This window comes from Amblyomma maculatum, chromosome 8 (assembly GCF_055883805.1).
Source record: "Amblyomma maculatum isolate TAMU_Amacu chromosome 8, ASM5588380v1, whole genome shotgun sequence".
Taxonomy (NCBI): Eukaryota; Metazoa; Arthropoda; class Arachnida; order Ixodida; family Ixodidae; genus Amblyomma; species Amblyomma maculatum.
The window spans coordinates 24,867,815-24,883,858 of record NC_139351.1 but is presented as its reverse complement, the minus strand read 5'-3'; the positions used below and the strand labels follow the sequence as shown (position 1 = coordinate 24,883,858).

The following is a 16,044-nucleotide window of genomic DNA, read 5'->3' as shown; positions in this document are numbered from 1 at the left end:
GTGATGATAGAACCCATTTATTTTTCCGTCAGGAGTTATAATTTAGTGCTGGGAGAAACAATGTTCTGTTTTTAACATATTTTCGCTGTGATAATTGCGCCTTTTTCGGTTGTATGAACTTCAGCATAGTCAAAAAATATATATTCTGTTCGACAAATTTAAGCGGCTGAAAACTTGAAACGTCAAGCTAACATGGAGACATTATGCCTTTCTACCTTCTCTGTTGGGTTTCCTCGTCCGTCTGCACATAACTGCTTCGTCGATTTTTTTATAGCTGTGAAGTTCGCTGAACTTTGGGATACGGTATTTGGTCTCCCGCACAGAGTGGTAGGCGCGAGGTAGAAATCAGCATGCACCTGTCCCCGGTCACGGGGATTACCAAATTGGTGGGACCGCGTACGCACGACAGAGGCTCGGTTGCTGGCGGCACCCGCAGCTGCAGAGCGCTCGTTCCCTCCTCGTCTTGCCTTCCTACCAGAGACGTCTTTCCAGCGCGCTACTTTGGGTAATGTTCACAATGTTGAATGTCATTTCTGTGGCCAGTGGACATTTTTTTATGCCTTCTCGTTTCCCTACGTGAATATAGGCTATTGTGCGGAAGCAGGTGTACTGTGGCTGACTACTGTGAGATGAGGCGCCAATGGTCGTTTGGGCTGCAGGTGCTCAGAAGCGCATTTGACCCCTCAGTGACAGCTTCCTTCTTATCTCTTTTTTTTTTGTGTAAAGAACCTTAAGGGCCCCTGGAACGCCATTTACGGCCGTATTTTGATGCTACATGTGTTTAGAGGTGGTCTTAGTGAGCATCGAGATCACATTCAAAAAGCTCTGCGTGTTAGCTGTAATTTACAAATAATTTTGGAAAATTGCCGCTCGCAGCCGATTTGGGCGACACACCACCGTGCGTTTTCAGCCGCCCAGCCCATGCGACGTCATTGGGGTTAGCGTTATCATTGGCCATGGCCATATGACGTCACGTGTACTTTTTTGCAATTATAGATTTTAAAATTAGCACTATTCTTCCTAAAAGTACTATGTTATTCGTTAGTTATTATTGTACATTAAAGAAAGGTAAGAATTCTGCGCGCATCTTGATAGAAGCGGAACACTTCCGGCCGAGAGAGATCCGTCTGCTCGCAAAAGCACGTGTTGCCCGGCTGTCAGTCTTGAAATCTCGCGATCCCAACTGCTGCTGCGTTTTTTCTGGTCTGCAAGGACCACCATTGCTGTGTAGTTGGCTGTAAAGCCGAGGACAGTAAAGATGTTATAATGCGACATCGTGTCCCTGCAAAGCAAGGTGTCACGCGGGAAAGCTGGCTCCAACGCGTCGGGCTGTCATCGTCGGACAAGCGCCAGGAGCTCAGAGTTTGTGGCCGCCACTTTTCCCGTGACGCATACCAGTATAATCCCAGTTTGGCGCAGCAAACTGGCCTCAACGTGAGACGTCAACGCCTCAAGTCCGACGCTTTGCCGACGCAGTTTCTCCCTGGAATGGTAAGTTTTCTGGGTTGCGAGTTATTGTGGAAACACGCGTAGCATGGCTCGGAGTCTCGCATGGAAGTGCATGAAGCCTAGCGCAAGTTTTGCAGGCGCAGAATCCTTGCGCGCAAACCGCTCTTGCGAGAGGACCACAACAAATTAAGGCGCTGAAAATGTATGAAAGGGAGCTCTCGCCCTGCGGCGCGCGGATAAAGCAAAAAAAAAAAAAAAAAAAAAAAGATAAGGCGACCTGCGCACATGGAACCATGAATTAACATACACTAACGTGTACGCGATCTCGCAGTATAATTTGCCTGGCTGGTGCAGTGGGTTAGGGTGGTCGACTGCTGTGCCCAAGGCACAGCGGCCGCTTTTCGACGGAAGCGCAAGCAAGGTGCCCGCGTACCGGTGCGGACAAAAGTAAACGGAGCACGCTTTTTCTTCATTTTTCACTCGGTGCATATTTGAAACTGGTAGTCGTGGTATGCGTGGACCGGTAGTAGACGCAAGTGCCCTTTCACGGACAAATATTTCCTGATCTCCAGTGAGGAAGGCGTTCTTTTAATTTGACTGAAAAAGCCTAGCTGCTCTGTTTACTTACGTGCGCACCTGTACATGTGCTGTGCGATGTCACTCAGTGCTGTGCGGCGCCTCGTCTGAGTCGAATTTGGGGCGTTGAACCCCATAAACAAAGCCTGACTTGTAATAAAAAAATACCAGCACACTAATAACAATACAGACCAACTGCATCCCCCCCTCCCCCACCCCCATCCACCTAAAGATATGGTTATTTTACAGTGCGTTTAGTCTACTCTTGATCTTTGCCTTATAACACCTGTATATGCATGTCTTTCTCATTCATGAAGCGGAAAATTGAAGGGGAAATTGGCTCGTTATGATACAATTAATGAAAGGAGCCAACAGTCGAGTCCAAGGTAAATGTAGGTTTTTTTAAAATACTTTTGTGGTTGATATTGATCAGAATTAGTCCTGTAACGATTTTAGGCAGAAAGATAATTAAATACCAAGTGGAAGGAAAAATAACATGTGGTATATAGATTAAAAAAAAGGTATCCCCTATGACCTTGCACTTGCAGACTGTTGTCTCCTTTCATTCTCATTCATGTGCAGAATAATAAAACTGCCATTAACACAATGTTGATTACGCACAAATTTCCTTTCTTTTCCTAGCATGGCAAACCATCATCGCCAGGAAGGCCGAAAGACCTCAGCACTACACAGGTTTCCTCTGGACAGGTTAGTACTGTTATCATGGTATTAATAACAATGTATATATACTTTTATATTTATATTTATGTATATTTAGGCCACATATATAACTTTGGAATATGTTGCACACATATATGATGGCTCTATTGCTAGAAGCTATATAAACTAGCACAACTGTTGCTATGTCATTATGCTTTCATTCAGTTAGTTACGTGTTCAACCACTGCTTCAGACACATACCGGAGGTGATCCAAATACCACAGCTCTTCCTGTAGAGGTGAGAATATTTTGGATAGTTCATTTTGTCCAGTGGATGATGCAAATCTTTTGACATATGTACATGCTTAATTTTCAACTATACTGAACAGCTTTGTTTTATATTGCATATGATGGCTCTATTGCCCGAGTAAGTAAGCTATGCAAATTAGTGCAAATGTTATGTCTGCTTCCATGCACAAGCTCGATCATCGCTTGAGGCACCTTCTGGAAGCAATTAAAATGTAGCTCTTCCTGTATAGATGAGATTATTTTGGAGTTCAAATAGTTAATTTTGTTTAGTGGATGATGCAAGGCTTTAGTGTGCACTGGCACACCAAAAAAAGAAACTCGGAGCACATATATTAACTGGATTAACATGGGAGACCCGACGTTCAAAAATAATGAGCTTCTGGATTGGTTCATGGAACAGTGTATTAGTCGACTGTCCTGCACTGTGTCTTTTGTTTGTGCTGCTAACATGCCTCCAAATTTTTCAGGGCTCTTGAAACTCCACAAACTACAGCTTGTCTGTGCAAATTTTTTAGTCATATCAGTTCTCCACTTTCAGAATATTTGTGTATGTGTAGCAAGTTGACAATGTTTGCATTTTGTAACGGGCAGTTCACTCTATACAGCACCTGAAAATGAAAGCATGAAAAATTTCAAATCTGCAACCATCATTATAATTATGAATATCTGTCTGCAGGAAGCATCACCAGCTACTCGCACGCATTCAACTACTCGCACGCATACTGTGGCAACACAATGTGGGAGTGCCATTCTGTTGGTAAGTCATTATTGATAAAGATGTTGTAGTGTTGTGAAAATGTATTAAAGAGCTATATGATTGATTACATTAAACATAGATGGGGTGCTTGCAAATAATTTTAAATATATGAAATTTTTCCAGGCACACAGGTCTCTATTGGACTTAAATCTCTAGTCAGCACCAAGGTTCAAACAGAGAAGCCTGCCACCAGAGAAGTCGGTGGCAGGCTGCTATCACTGGCCGCTCGTTAGAACAGAACTTCTTTCATCCACTTTTGTGCATTTGCTGGCTATGGCAGGCAAGAAAATTTGTCATTTAAGCACAGTTCATTAGGCAAAAAAAAAAAAAAGAAAACTTGACGAAATACGTCACCTATGTGTCACATATTCACTCATTCAAACCTGCAAATATACCCTCGCTGTGACACAGTCCATTCGAATGATAGCGTTCATAACTCTTAAGGATGTGGTAATATTCACAATGGGTCAACAAATATTGCCTTGATGAGTCTATAGAGACCATGCCTCATACATACCTTGCACACCACTAATCTCGGACATGGTGTTAGGATATTCACAGTTGCGTCAGGTAGCAAAAGGGCAATTATTCCTTACATAATATGGTCATGCTGTGTCTGCCTAGTGTACATTAGTGCTGTCTTTAGAGCTACTACGGAGCCATCACATGCACTTTGAAGTTTAATTTTGCACAAATATTTGAACAAGTCACTAAGATGCACAAGGATATTTGATTCTGTTGTGAAAAAAATATAAGTTGCGTAGCCCTAAAGTGTACCTAATTTTCCATGGCATTTTTCTGTTCCCTGTTGATAGAATGAAAAAAAAAATGCATACCTACTATAAACTTTGACAGCAGCTTTATTTAGCACATTTTACAGCCAAGACATTCCGAGATGAACATCCACGGCTGCTACGTATTAGTTCATAATATTAACAATCACATGGCACCAATCGCTGACATCACTGCACTTCTTTTTCAGCGACCATCAGGATGAAACGGCCCAGTCAGCGATTGAGGAACCCCTCTACAAAGAGCGAAAATTCCTTGTGTTCGAGGGTTGCCTGCGGCAGCTTCTTGAGACCTGAACAATGTGCGGGCAAACAAGAACCCTTTACTTTAGCATAGCGGGAAGCCGTGTGACTGTGAAGGGGACATGCTCACTGCAGCATTCTTTCCTCTGGAAAAGCCTACCACTGGTTGAAGGAAAAGCAGCAAGAAATGTCCTCCTGGCTGCAGGCATCTTGTTCTCTGGCTGCGGTATAGCTTCAGTTCTTCGGTTCCTGCAATCCATTGGGGTGCAAGGCATCACAGAGAGGACCTACTACAACTACCAACGGGCATACTTGCTACCTGCCAGAAGTGAGGTTTGACAATAAGGATATCTTTCATACAACATTCAAGTCACAGTATATGTCATTAACTCGATAACTAGATGTCGCATCCTTTCATGACAACTTGAAGCTACAATGCAACATATAAAACATATAAAATGCAGCATATATGCAAAAGCGGAGGCATTGCAGTGCAATGCACCTGCTACTGCACATCTCTGTTGCCTTTGGCTACATGTTTAATAGACCAGCTGCATGCTCTAGTACTGAAGGCATAATTTTTGCAATATTTTTTTTTTAGTAAATGTGCTGTGAGAAAAGTGAAAAGCAATGCAGCATTTGAAACCTGCCCCCCTCATCCTAATATGCATTAAGGCAACCACATGACTGCAAGTTTGTAGCCTCCAAATTGAACATCTCCTTCTTTGCAGCTTTTTCAGCAAAGGCAAGCAGAACTTGCTAGTGAGCTTGTAGGGACAACAACAGACCTGGCAGGGGATGGTCGCTGTGACTCGCCAGGCTACAGCGCAAAGTGTACTAGCTGTGCAGAATGGAGCCATTTTGCACACTGCACAAGTTCAAGTCGGTGAGGTAATGCGACTCATCCTTTCCGACAACTGAGGTTCCTCCTAACATCACATCCTATCTTACGGCATTTCAACCCTTCTGCTCCAACTTCAGTGCACACGGACGCAAGTAGCATAGGCCTCAGTGCTGTCCTCGTTTAGCGTTATGACGACTGTGAACATGTGATTGCTTACGCCAGTCGGACTCTAAGCAAGACTGAGCCCAACTACACCATCACCGAGCAGGAATGTCTCGCGGTTGTTTTCGCCGTGCAGCGGTTTCGCTGCTACTTGTACGGAGAGCCTTTCGTAGTAGTAACCGATCACCATTCCCTATGCTGGCTACTCAATCTCTGTGATCCGTCTAGTCACCTAGCCCGCTGGGCACTTCGCTTGCAAGAATACGACAACAGCATTTCATACAAAAGTGGCCGACGGCACGCAGATGGAGACTGCCTCTCCTGGTTACCACCTGCCACAACGGAATGCGACGCGGACAACTTTGATCATTACGTCACTGCTTTATCTCAGAGATTTCCAAATACTCTTACCTTTTGAACCGAGGAACACACCGATCAGCATCTGTAGTCGTTCTTAGCTACTGCTCAAGACCCAACCTCGAACAGCCAGTTTTGCCTATGCCTATGTGATGGCCTGCTATACAAAAACGTTTACTCTCGTGGCTGCTTGCTCCAGGAAAGTGTCTTGTTTTTTTCACCGAGCCCACGACCAACTTGTCCCCACTCCCTGTACGGCCGCCGCTACCGGCCAACTCTGCGATTACGATACCTCATTAGATAAGAAGGCTGTGAGAATCGGCTTTGCTACGGACTGTCGGTTAATTGAATATTCTTTTTGCCTTTGTTTAAACCTTGACCTGGCTTAGTATTTTACGCTGTGTTTTTGTGTAACTCTCGCCCTTACTATCTCTGGAATACTTGCTTTGTTATTTTATAATCTTCTTTATCGCAGCGTTTGTTCATTGTCGGTTTTTTCTCTTGTCATTTTTTGAGTAGTTTTTATTACTATCATGTACTGGTGTTTTATTAATTTTTTTTATGCCGTGTAATTTGGACTACTACCTATATATGTTCCCATTGTGTGTTAAAAAAGTGACGCATAAATTTATTCCTTGATCACACACCAACACACGCACTTCACTGGTTGACCGGCCTAACTTTTAACTGTGTTCTCAAACCTCATAGAGGGACGACGGGTAACCGTAAAGTGGATCCCGCGCCTCTGTTAATCGTTAAGGCGGGGTTTGTGACAATATAAAACAGACCAAAACTGCAGGAAAGGTATTACATATGCTAAAAAATTACAAAAATTACAAAAATTACAAAAAGGTCAATGAGCTGCAAGGATTCATGGGATTTGCCAACTTTGAGAAAAATTTGTGGCACAACCTGCATACTCTAGTGCAGTGAAAAGAACTGCTCCTCCCCCCCCCCCTCCAAAAGAAATTGCACGAGTGCACTCAATTCTGCTTAGGTGCAGTAATGTGAAAGCACTGCGAATTATGTCACACTGCTTAAATTAGTCCGACATTACGCTAGCAAACCTCGGCCGCACTCATCCAGATGGCGCACGTGTATGCCATATTTACCCAGGTTAAATGAAGGAGTGGTGCAGATGGTACTTCATGAAGATCGCAATGTTTGCCGCACAGCTGAACAGTATGTTGTAGTTTGAACTTGATGAAGAGACTGATGCTTACTGCACAGCATGAGAGTGTGTTGCAAAGTGCATTGCTCGTACCGTAGATGGCGAATGCCTCAGCCCACATAACCAAAGCAGAAGCCAGTGGAGGCCGCTTGGAACCGTCAAAGCCGACAGCCCACCATCACACACCCATGTAACTGGTCGGAATGCTCTGCCCCAAGGCAGGTGACCTCTTCCCCTTGGATAAGTGCTCCCTTCTTCTCTCCTTGCAAATTTCATCGTGGTCTTTTTCTGCAAAGCTGTAAATTCTTCAGTTCTGCTCCTTCTATCTGGTGCTCTGTTCTATATTGCCTTTCGTTTTCCTTTGACTATCCTGCACAGATGAATAAAATGTAAACACCAACACTGGAAAAAGCGACCATGAAAAGAAGCCACAGAAGAGGAGATATGCGGATAGAAAAGCGACAGTAAAAACTAGAAACACATTCACAGATCTCAAGGAAGCAAGATAACAAGCCAAGCTGTCGACAAAGTTCAGGCCCCAGAAATTGCAAGAGAACAAGTTAAAAACAGCCTTATCAACAGTGCCAAATGAATGAATTATGAAAGAAGCTCCTCGTTCTATAAAATGCCAGAGGGATAAATATTAGAATAGGCAATGACAAGGTCTCCCAGCCCAACTAAGTGATTCCTGCGGTACAGGCCACAAAATGAGAAGCAGTGGCTACCTTAGCTGGCAGAATTTGTGTACATATATTCACTGTGAAAGGAGAGCGATGTAATGCACAGTTAGATACAGCTGATAATCAAGAAATAGGGGATTATGTCCAGGCATGACAGCTGGTGATAGCCGAGAAAGCTAAAATAAGGCTTTTAGAGCATTCGCTCTACTTCTCCCGTGCACAAACCTCAAAGTGAATGCAATGTTGACTTTGAACTCTCACGCTGTGCAGCAAACAATGTCATCTTTATAGCTTAGACATGAGAGCACTCTGCTATTGCCACAACCTATCACACCTCGTATTAAAACTACAACACACTCTCGCACTGTACAGTAAACATCGCCTCCATCAATTTCTAATTGCAAGACATTTTCATGCGCTACAATGATCATCGTCTTAATGTTTCATCTACTCCTTCTCCTTCATTAAACTTACGGAAATACACCATGCACATACGCCACCTCACTATAGACGGAGGTTGCAACCGTGCCAGACAGCCTGCCGAGACCATTGAACAAAGAGAAGCCAGACTAGCCCATTGCCAAAAAGCTGAGCAAGAGTGCAAGCGAGCCAAGATCGAAGTGGCAGCAGCAACTGTGACTGCGGCCAATGCCTAACGCTCATGAAATTTGGTTCAAGGACGGTTGAACCTGCACAACGTTTTGAAAATATGCAGTGCTGCTCCTACACTTTGGCAAACACACCTGAAAGGGACCAGCTATTACTGCAGCTTGGAGATAAGAAATGTAACACTCTGCAAGCGTATTAGACTAAATAAATTCAAATTAATAATTCAGATCAGCAAATGCAGGAACAAGAGTTGTAGTTTGATCTGTGCTTCACCTGTATTACTCCACTGCTGGAATGGATGCATTCTGCGATCTGTTGTCATGTATTCACGGCTAGGAGTATCAATAAACAAACCTTCAAGCACTCATTTCATTGTGTCAGTATTGAGCACTCACACACTCGGTATCAATCAAAACACAGAATGCTTGTGCTGCCTCGGCACAAGCATTCTGTGTTTCGATTTTAATTTTTTTTTCTATAAAATTCCATTCCAAATAAATGAATGTTTATGGTAGATGCTTGGAAGCATGTGCTCAAGCAGACTTGGCGATGCTCAGCATTGTCCTCCATTCTGGATTGTTCTTGGATGTGTATTTTTTTTTTTACTAGGATTTGAATTTTCTTCCCAGGCTTTATTTTTCACTAATAGTTCTACACCTTTCTTGCTTAGATATCTACAAGTTCTGGCACTTTAGAGGAATGAGATGTCTGTTCTTAAACAGTGCCACAAAACAGACACTTGACGCAGTGCATAACTTGGCGTTCATAAAATATCATTCTCTATTTTTCCACCTTAAAAATAAACGCACTTCCATGCACCACTCGAAGCAGTGCGCCTGCACACGTGATAAAGTTTAGAATGCAGCATGCAGTGAAGCGACAATCACCTGAGATTAAAGGGGAGGGTGCCTGAATCCCACGTAGCTCGCCGACGGAAATTCACGCCGAACCCGGCAAACGACGCAGGCTGGCAGGACCACCCTGTTGCTTTCGCCCAGCCTGCCCCAAATCCACTTGGTAAACAAGCGATAGGCTATGAAGCGGTGCTGCCTGAAAATACCACGCTTTACAGTAAACGGATCATACACACACACAAAAAAATAATAATGCGAATCTGTCACCTGACGCTTCCGCACTACCTACTTGTTTACATCTCCGTCTCCATCGATGTTCGCTCCCTCCTCCTCTAGTGCAATGTGCACAGCCCGAAGGACTTCGGGCGTTAGGCGCACGCTTTGGAACGCTGGGTGGATCGTAATGCAGCCGCCGTCCTGCTGGCACACCACCAGCACCTCCGGCATGCTGCGGCAGCACACATCTTCTTCAGGTGTGGGCATGCTTTCGCACCGGCCGCAGCGGCACCTGAGCATAAGTAAAATGTGAAAAGGCCGCGAAGCAAACACGAAACGGCATTTCGTGAAATAAGAAAGTTGTAATAACTTATGTGCAGTGGCGCGTGCGCCACGGAACGCACCATGGTAGGCCGTCGTCTCCGTTGCCAGCGGGTGGTTCAGAAGGGCCAGTCGATGGCGTGCTGCTGTCGTCGCTGTCTAGCGGATCACGAAACGGAGTATAATCATATGGATCAAAGTCCAGCTCGGCAGCGGCTTCACGCAGCCTCGCTACGAGCTCGGGATCCATGCGATCCATGGCGACCGACACGCGAAGCCGGTCGTGCGCGAACCGCCGAAAACACGAAGGGGAAGAAACGAAGAAATCGGAGCACTACCGGAAGTAAACAAACCGAGAGACGGTGGCGTCACGGTATGGGCGGGGCGTCGGCCCAGACATTTTCTTTTTTTTTGGCCGGCGCATCGGCGTGTATGAGTTGAGGGCTACAGTGACGGGAGAGGAGGAGCGTCATTTTTAACATGGAATATCTGCGCTATTAAAGATGTTAGCCTAATTTTTTTTTGCGCTTTGCTGACTAGCGAAGGCACGCCGACCGCTTGTGCGCCTTTCTTAAGCACGGCTTCAAGCTTTTCATGGGCCCTTTAAGAGATTTTTCTGCAACATAGGTTGGTCCCTTATGCCAAAGCCACCTTGCTTATGCACGTGCGCGGAAAAGAAAACGTAGGGAAAAGCAGAGGTTCGGAATGCAGTGAGGTCCATGCTGTTCGTATGTTTGCTTGGTGCCTCTCCTTTCCCAAGTTTTTCATTAACATCTTTAATCCACTCTTTTATTAGATGATGGAAACTTTATTTACCTATCCCTAATCGTCGATTGGTGAGAAGAGTTGTCTTATTGCTTGCCGTCCTCGCCATAGGCCGAGACAGAGGGCTTAAATCTAAGCGCTCTAGGTGAAACCAGGGCTGATTTCGAATGCTCAACAAGTCAGTCATGTAAATAGTTTTCTCCTTGCTTGTTTCTTCTTGTTCTTTTTATGTGTAAATAAATTGTTAACCTTCTTTTTCTGCCGCCGAGTAATGTGAATGTTTGCGAGTCCGAACCATCAATCCATCAAAAAACACCGATTTCATCATCATTAAGTGTTTCCTCACATCGCCACATAAAGGGGGAACTGAACTCGGCCATCCTCAAGGAAGATCTTGCCACAGCCGCACACAGTCCAGTTGGCAAGGCCATTCCATGCCCGGGACATCGAATTCCTGCTGGCGGCTGGTCTGAAAGTTGATTACGACTTCGCCGACAGCATGGCGCATCAAATGCGGATTCTTTGGATGCCGGCGTTGAGGCCAAGACAAGTGATGCAAGAAGTCAAGCGGAATTATTTGACGCCACCTTTAGGTAAGCAGGTTCGTAACATTTTGTTTGATTTTATAGGCACAAAGTTACATATCTAATTTAGGTTCACCTCTATGGCACTGTGATAGATAGTTGACACTGCGTTATTTCATGCTTCAACAAGTGCAAGGTTTTTAAGCAGTCGCCATGACCAAGCCAGGAAATCGCTTTTATTTTTGGGACCATTTCACGGACTACTCTTTAGTAACGTTCGCGTGTTCCTTCTTAACGATTAAGCCGGCCCGCAAGATTTAAAATTTGCAAGTAGCTGAGCGCTCCTGAGTCGCTGTGTTAACCTCGAAAGTGTTCAGTGGCATAAGGTTGCACAGCGAATAAACAGATCACACTATTGGTTCGGATATCAGCGCAGGCATCTAATTTTGCTAGAATCATGAGGGTACAACGTTGGACAGCAATAATCTATTCTGTTGCGCGAAGGGGCGGCGGTGTGTTCGCACATTTTTGCCCCATCCAACAAAACGGTCAGGCCATCAATATGACCGGTGGCCTGCCTTCTTAGGCTTCGTTAACGACCTCCTAAAGTCATAGGGAGTTGGAAGGTCAAAACATGACACCGGAACATAGTCACATTTGCGTTTTTTGTACATCGTGGTATTTATTTTACGCTCCAAAAGACGAAACTCATCCATGTTTGAAGAATACAGCCGAAATGTGGATTTTTGAACATGCTCTTTTTACATTAAAACTTTTGCAGTAAAAAGAATGCTAATTCGACTACGCACTAGCGGTTCTTCATAGCGCGCGCTGTCGTTGCACTTCGAAAATATATAGAAAGGTCACTTCATTAGAATCATGTTTGGGTCTATGTATTTCATTTTTAAAGTAAGTAATGTATGTTTTTCTAGGCCTCTACTGCCTGGCATCGTCAGCAAAAAAGAAAACCTGCTGGATGAAAACACGCTCAAGTGACTGGTGGGACAATGTTGTCTGCAGCTCTTTTGATTACTATTCAGTGGCGTGACAACTTAAGACTATCAATTGAGTTCGAGATTCTGTGAACGTGTCGCTACTATCATGCCGTTCATGGCGCCTGCTGAATATTGTGTCAGAGTGCCTTTTCCAGTGGACAAACAAGTGTCAATTGCTCTCTACAAATTGGTCAGTTGCTGCGAATACCGCGCGATTGAAAACCAGTTCGGTGTGCATAAGAGCACTGTGCTGAAGTATGTTTATTCATTCTGCAACACCGTGAAGCACCATATGGCGAAAAAATATATTATGCTGCCATCATCAAACCAGGCTGCGGAGGTTGCTGAGCGCTTTGAATCAAAGTGCAACCTACCACAGAGCTTTGGCTGTATTGACGCAATGCATATTCCAATAACAGCGCCCAAGAACGGATACAGAGACTTCGTCAATCGGAAGCTTGGACATCCTACAATGTACAGGCTGTCGTAGATGATCACAGATTGTAAGCGCCGAGAATCTACCATTTATTAACTCCCACTACCTTCTGCAAATCGCGTTGTTCGCATACATCCCTGAACTCCAGCTTCCTTTCGCACACAAAAGCCAAGCAAAAATGTTCTTTTAAAATTGGCGTTGAATAGCCAGGCTTTAAAGAAGCTTTCAAGTTGGCCTAAGCGAAGCTTGAGTTTCCCCATATTTTTTCTTCATGGGAATTCTGTAACTGCGACTAGCGGCCCCTAGAGCGACCATCTACTCGAAAACTCATTGTACTGTGATGGCTGGAAAAGTCTACACTTGACGATTTCGCTGGAGTTCAGGGATGTACGCGAAGAGCGCGGGGTTCCCGAGTTCTGACCTGGGTTCTCTGTTACCCACTGCTCAGCCAGTTTATTTTATTGCGCGACGCTATTTGTGTGTTGTTCTTCTCGTGATCTTTTGTTGCTTTAGGAAAATTAAAACACTGCATTCAAGATACCTAGTATGCCTTATGAATCTGCTTGTTCCTGCGTTTCTGCGCCCCCTGCGCTTGTGCAGCATCTGTTTTCGTTGTGCCTCTTTGTTTGCACGTAGCCCGACTGACTCAGGTCACGTGAGAGCAGTAGTGACGTAACGTCTATGCCTTCACGCTGTACTATGTCTTGGGTTTTCCTTAACCTTTATTTTCTTCCTTTTTGGCGGCGGTCGTACTGAGGCGAGCCTCGAGCCGCGGCGAATATTAGGAACGAAGTTTGCGGCGGAAGACGAAACGAGTGTTTAGAGTTTCCTCTCCTCTAGGAAAATTTGGCTGGGCACGGTTTCGTTTCAGTACCTCGGCTTGGTAACCTGAATAACGTCATTGTAATTATATAGCTGAAAACATTGCAAAAAGCAGGTAAGTATGCAGGCGTGGCGCTTCTTTGATCTGAGCTTCAACGTGTACACGCGCAAAGATGAGTGGAAGAAAGTGAGTGCAGCTCGCGGATTCTGCCTGTACAAATAAGCGAAACACAGGTGGGCTGTCAACAACAACAAAAACCCGGCGTGAGCTTTTCAGCACTCGCATCGAACCTCTGGACCTATCTCTTCCAGCAACCACAAAGGAAAAGAAGAGAACAAACCCATATGAGTGACCAATCTAGTGCGCAGCCGTCCGTAAGCTTCCGACATGCACGTCGAGCCCTGTTCCGACTACATGCCACACCCGTCGTCAGCGCCCTGAAAAACGTTGAAGGAAATAAAAGAGCTTGTAAAAATGACAATGATGACCAGGGCGTCTCTACGCAGCCGTGACACCGGGCCGTCCAAGGAGTTCTTTGAACAGCCTGCTTTGGCTGCGCGCCAGCTACGTGCGCTTGTTCAGGCAAGGCATGAAGGCTTGTACGGACGAAAGGCGAGCGGCGATGGCTCCGAAGTTCCGGGAGGGAACCTATGTGCGAGTTTGCACTCCAGCAAATTCAGGAGGGCGAGACTATCCTATTCCAAGCATTTGGACCGAACACATTCCGCCTGGAGGATTGACACACCTGGAACGCGCCCAAGCTGGTGTCGGTTGCAGTAAAGTTACAGATCAAGACGATCCCGCACTCGACATGCTTCCTGCCAACTGCGGAGGATCCAGACCCGGGTGATGAAGACAGCTCCCAACCATTTCTGAAAGCCCCTACGGAGCCTGCGAGATCACCACATATTTCACTTCAATCCCCTACAAACGACCGACGGATTCCCTCGTGTTTTCAAGACTTGAAACTATGACTTTTCTTTTTTTGCGAAAGGAATGATGTAGTGGCTTAATCTTAGTTTTTTTTACATTGCATGTTTGCAACCTTGCACTTAGTATGCTAATAACCATGTGGCGTAATTTATATAACCTCGCTACTGAAAATAAACACTATTGTGTTCACCGTTAAGATTAAGGCTCTAGCTCCTCCCGCTTTGTCCTTTTTTCCACTCCCTTTGCATTGGCGCATCGCGATACAACAGTGAGGTGTGACAGATAACTGCATACCATGTGCTGATGCTGCTGCAGCTGTAGCTTTGCCAATGTTCTCACTCGATTTTGGCTAGGGCCGCTCGTACATAACGCCTTCGCACTTCTGAAACTATGCGCGCGAAATAATTTTTGAATGAATGAATGAAGCCTTTATTTGAATGATGGATCGAATTACTCCCTTATAACGCCACAGTACTCTTTCGTTAATCGCAATTATTAAGGCGCCTGGACGACGAACTCATGTTTACCTGTGGAATCCGATTCCAAATTTGTAGCGATCTCTTCAAATGATCTATCCTTGAGTATCCACTAATATTACATTCCGTACAGCATACATACCGGCGTGCGACTGCTTCACGACAACCTTCTCTCCGAAGCAGATTTGAGTGAAGAGCAGACATTCGCGCCTTTTCGGCCACTGCTATCGCGCTCGGAGCAGACCAGTTGGACTAATTTCAGGCATGAATATGTGCAATTATCAGTGAGGAAGATGTTAAGGTTATGCCCATGTCTAGCGCTGTTTCGGTAGCCAAAAACGGTCTAGTTCGCCGAAGCAGCGGTGGTGTGCGCTCCGTTGTTTGCGGTCGCGCGAAGTAGCTGACCACAAAATCGCCTCATGCCCGTGCGCCGACTGCGGCGGCCCCACCACGGGGGTGGTGTTGTGGGGAGAGGCCATGACGACACGGAGTCACTTTCATGAAAACAAACGGCGAAACTGTGTTGTACATTTAGATTTTAAAGTGGGCGGTCAACCAAAGGTACAGAACACACGTCTTCTGCCTTTAAGTTCGCGAATCACTATGAATGCGATCTGAAGGCGAGCCTCTATGTCTCAGCAGGCGAGTTCATTCCCCTTTATGCCTAGACTGCCGGGTACCAGACCATGAGGTAGACAGTATCGGTAGCGAATCATTCCCGATTGGCTCGCACGCCACGCACAGATGGAAGTAACACCTCCTTCACAGACACGCAATGCGAATAGAGGGGGGAGGCACACTTGTCGATCAGTGCACCGGTGCAAAACTTTCAATCCCGAAAGAAAAGAAAACAAAATAAGTGTCCATGGATCCCTCCTGCCCGGTGGTTTGCAAGACACTCGAAGAGGCTACTTTGTACACAAAAAATTAAGTCATAATTCCTCACCCCAGACATCCTCGCAAAGCAGCTAGTCTCCGGTAACGCACCTGTGGCCTTGCAGTGTTCAACGGTACAGAACACACGCCTGTCGCTTTTCGTTTGTACGACATGAGTGAAGTGCCTGTGAATGCAGTCTGGATTGCAAAAAAAAGG

The 16,044-nt window shown here is 45.3% G+C and overlaps 2 protein-coding genes across 4 annotated transcripts; one reads left to right on the top strand and one right to left on the bottom strand.

Annotated features, from left to right (window-relative positions):
- The first annotated feature begins 1,266 nt into the window (after positions 1-1,266).
- LOC146180743 (uncharacterized) lies at positions 1,267-3,037 on the top strand. Its single transcript, XM_084575640.1, has 3 exons — positions 1,267-1,491; positions 2,668-2,733; positions 2,939-3,037. Exons 1-3 carry the CDS (start codon positions 1,267-1,269, stop codon positions 3,035-3,037), a joined length of 390 nt encoding a protein of 129 aa, XP_084431766.1.
- Positions 3,038-4,593: 1,556 nt separating this feature from the next.
- On the bottom strand, positions 4,594-10,267 carry LOC146180742 (uncharacterized). Of its 3 annotated transcripts, none has more exons than XR_014700114.1 (5): positions 10,083-10,267; positions 9,752-9,970; positions 9,496-9,658; positions 7,261-7,689; positions 4,594-5,034 (listed from the first exon to the last, which is right to left on the bottom strand). XR_014700114.1 is itself a non-coding variant. In XM_084576133.1 (4 exons), the coding sequence occupies exons 1-3, from the start codon at positions 10,256-10,258 to the stop codon at positions 9,502-9,504; spliced, it is 552 nt and encodes a 183-aa protein (XP_084432259.1). In that variant the 5' UTR covers positions 10,259-10,267; the 3' UTR covers positions 4,594-5,034; positions 9,496-9,501. The 3 variants fall into 3 exon arrangements, 1 of the variants encoding a protein (XP_084432259.1); XR_014700115.1 differs by having other exon boundaries at positions 9,752-9,910; XM_084576133.1 differs by lacking the exon at positions 7,261-7,689.
- Between the last annotated feature and the right edge of the window lie 5,777 nt (positions 10,268-16,044).

Excerpts from the sequence above, each read along its gene's own strand:
- LOC146180743 (XM_084575640.1), top strand. The coding sequence starts at position 1,267 with ATGCGACATCGTGTCCCTGCAAAGCAAGGTGTCACGCGGGAAAGCTGG. Across the intron at positions 1,492-2,667 it reads CGCAGTTTCTCCCTGGAATG|CATGGCAAACCATCATCGCC; the intron begins GTAAGTTTTCTG and ends TTCTTTTCCTAG. Across the intron at positions 2,734-2,938 it reads CACAGGTTTCCTCTGGACAG|ACACATACCGGAGGTGATCC; the intron begins GTTAGTACTGTT and ends CCACTGCTTCAG.
- LOC146180742 (XM_084576133.1), bottom strand. The coding sequence starts at position 10,258 with ATGGATCGCATGGATCCCGAGCTCGTAGCGAGGCTGCGTGAAGCCGCT. Across the intron at positions 9,971-10,082 it reads GGAGACGACGGCCTACCATG|GTGCCGCTGCGGCCGGTGCG; the intron begins GTGCGTTCCGTG and ends ACTTATGCTCAG. Across the intron at positions 9,659-9,751 it reads GGAGACGGAGATGTAAACAA|GCAGCACCGCTTCATAGCCT; the intron begins GTAGGTAGTGCG and ends TGGTATTTTCAG.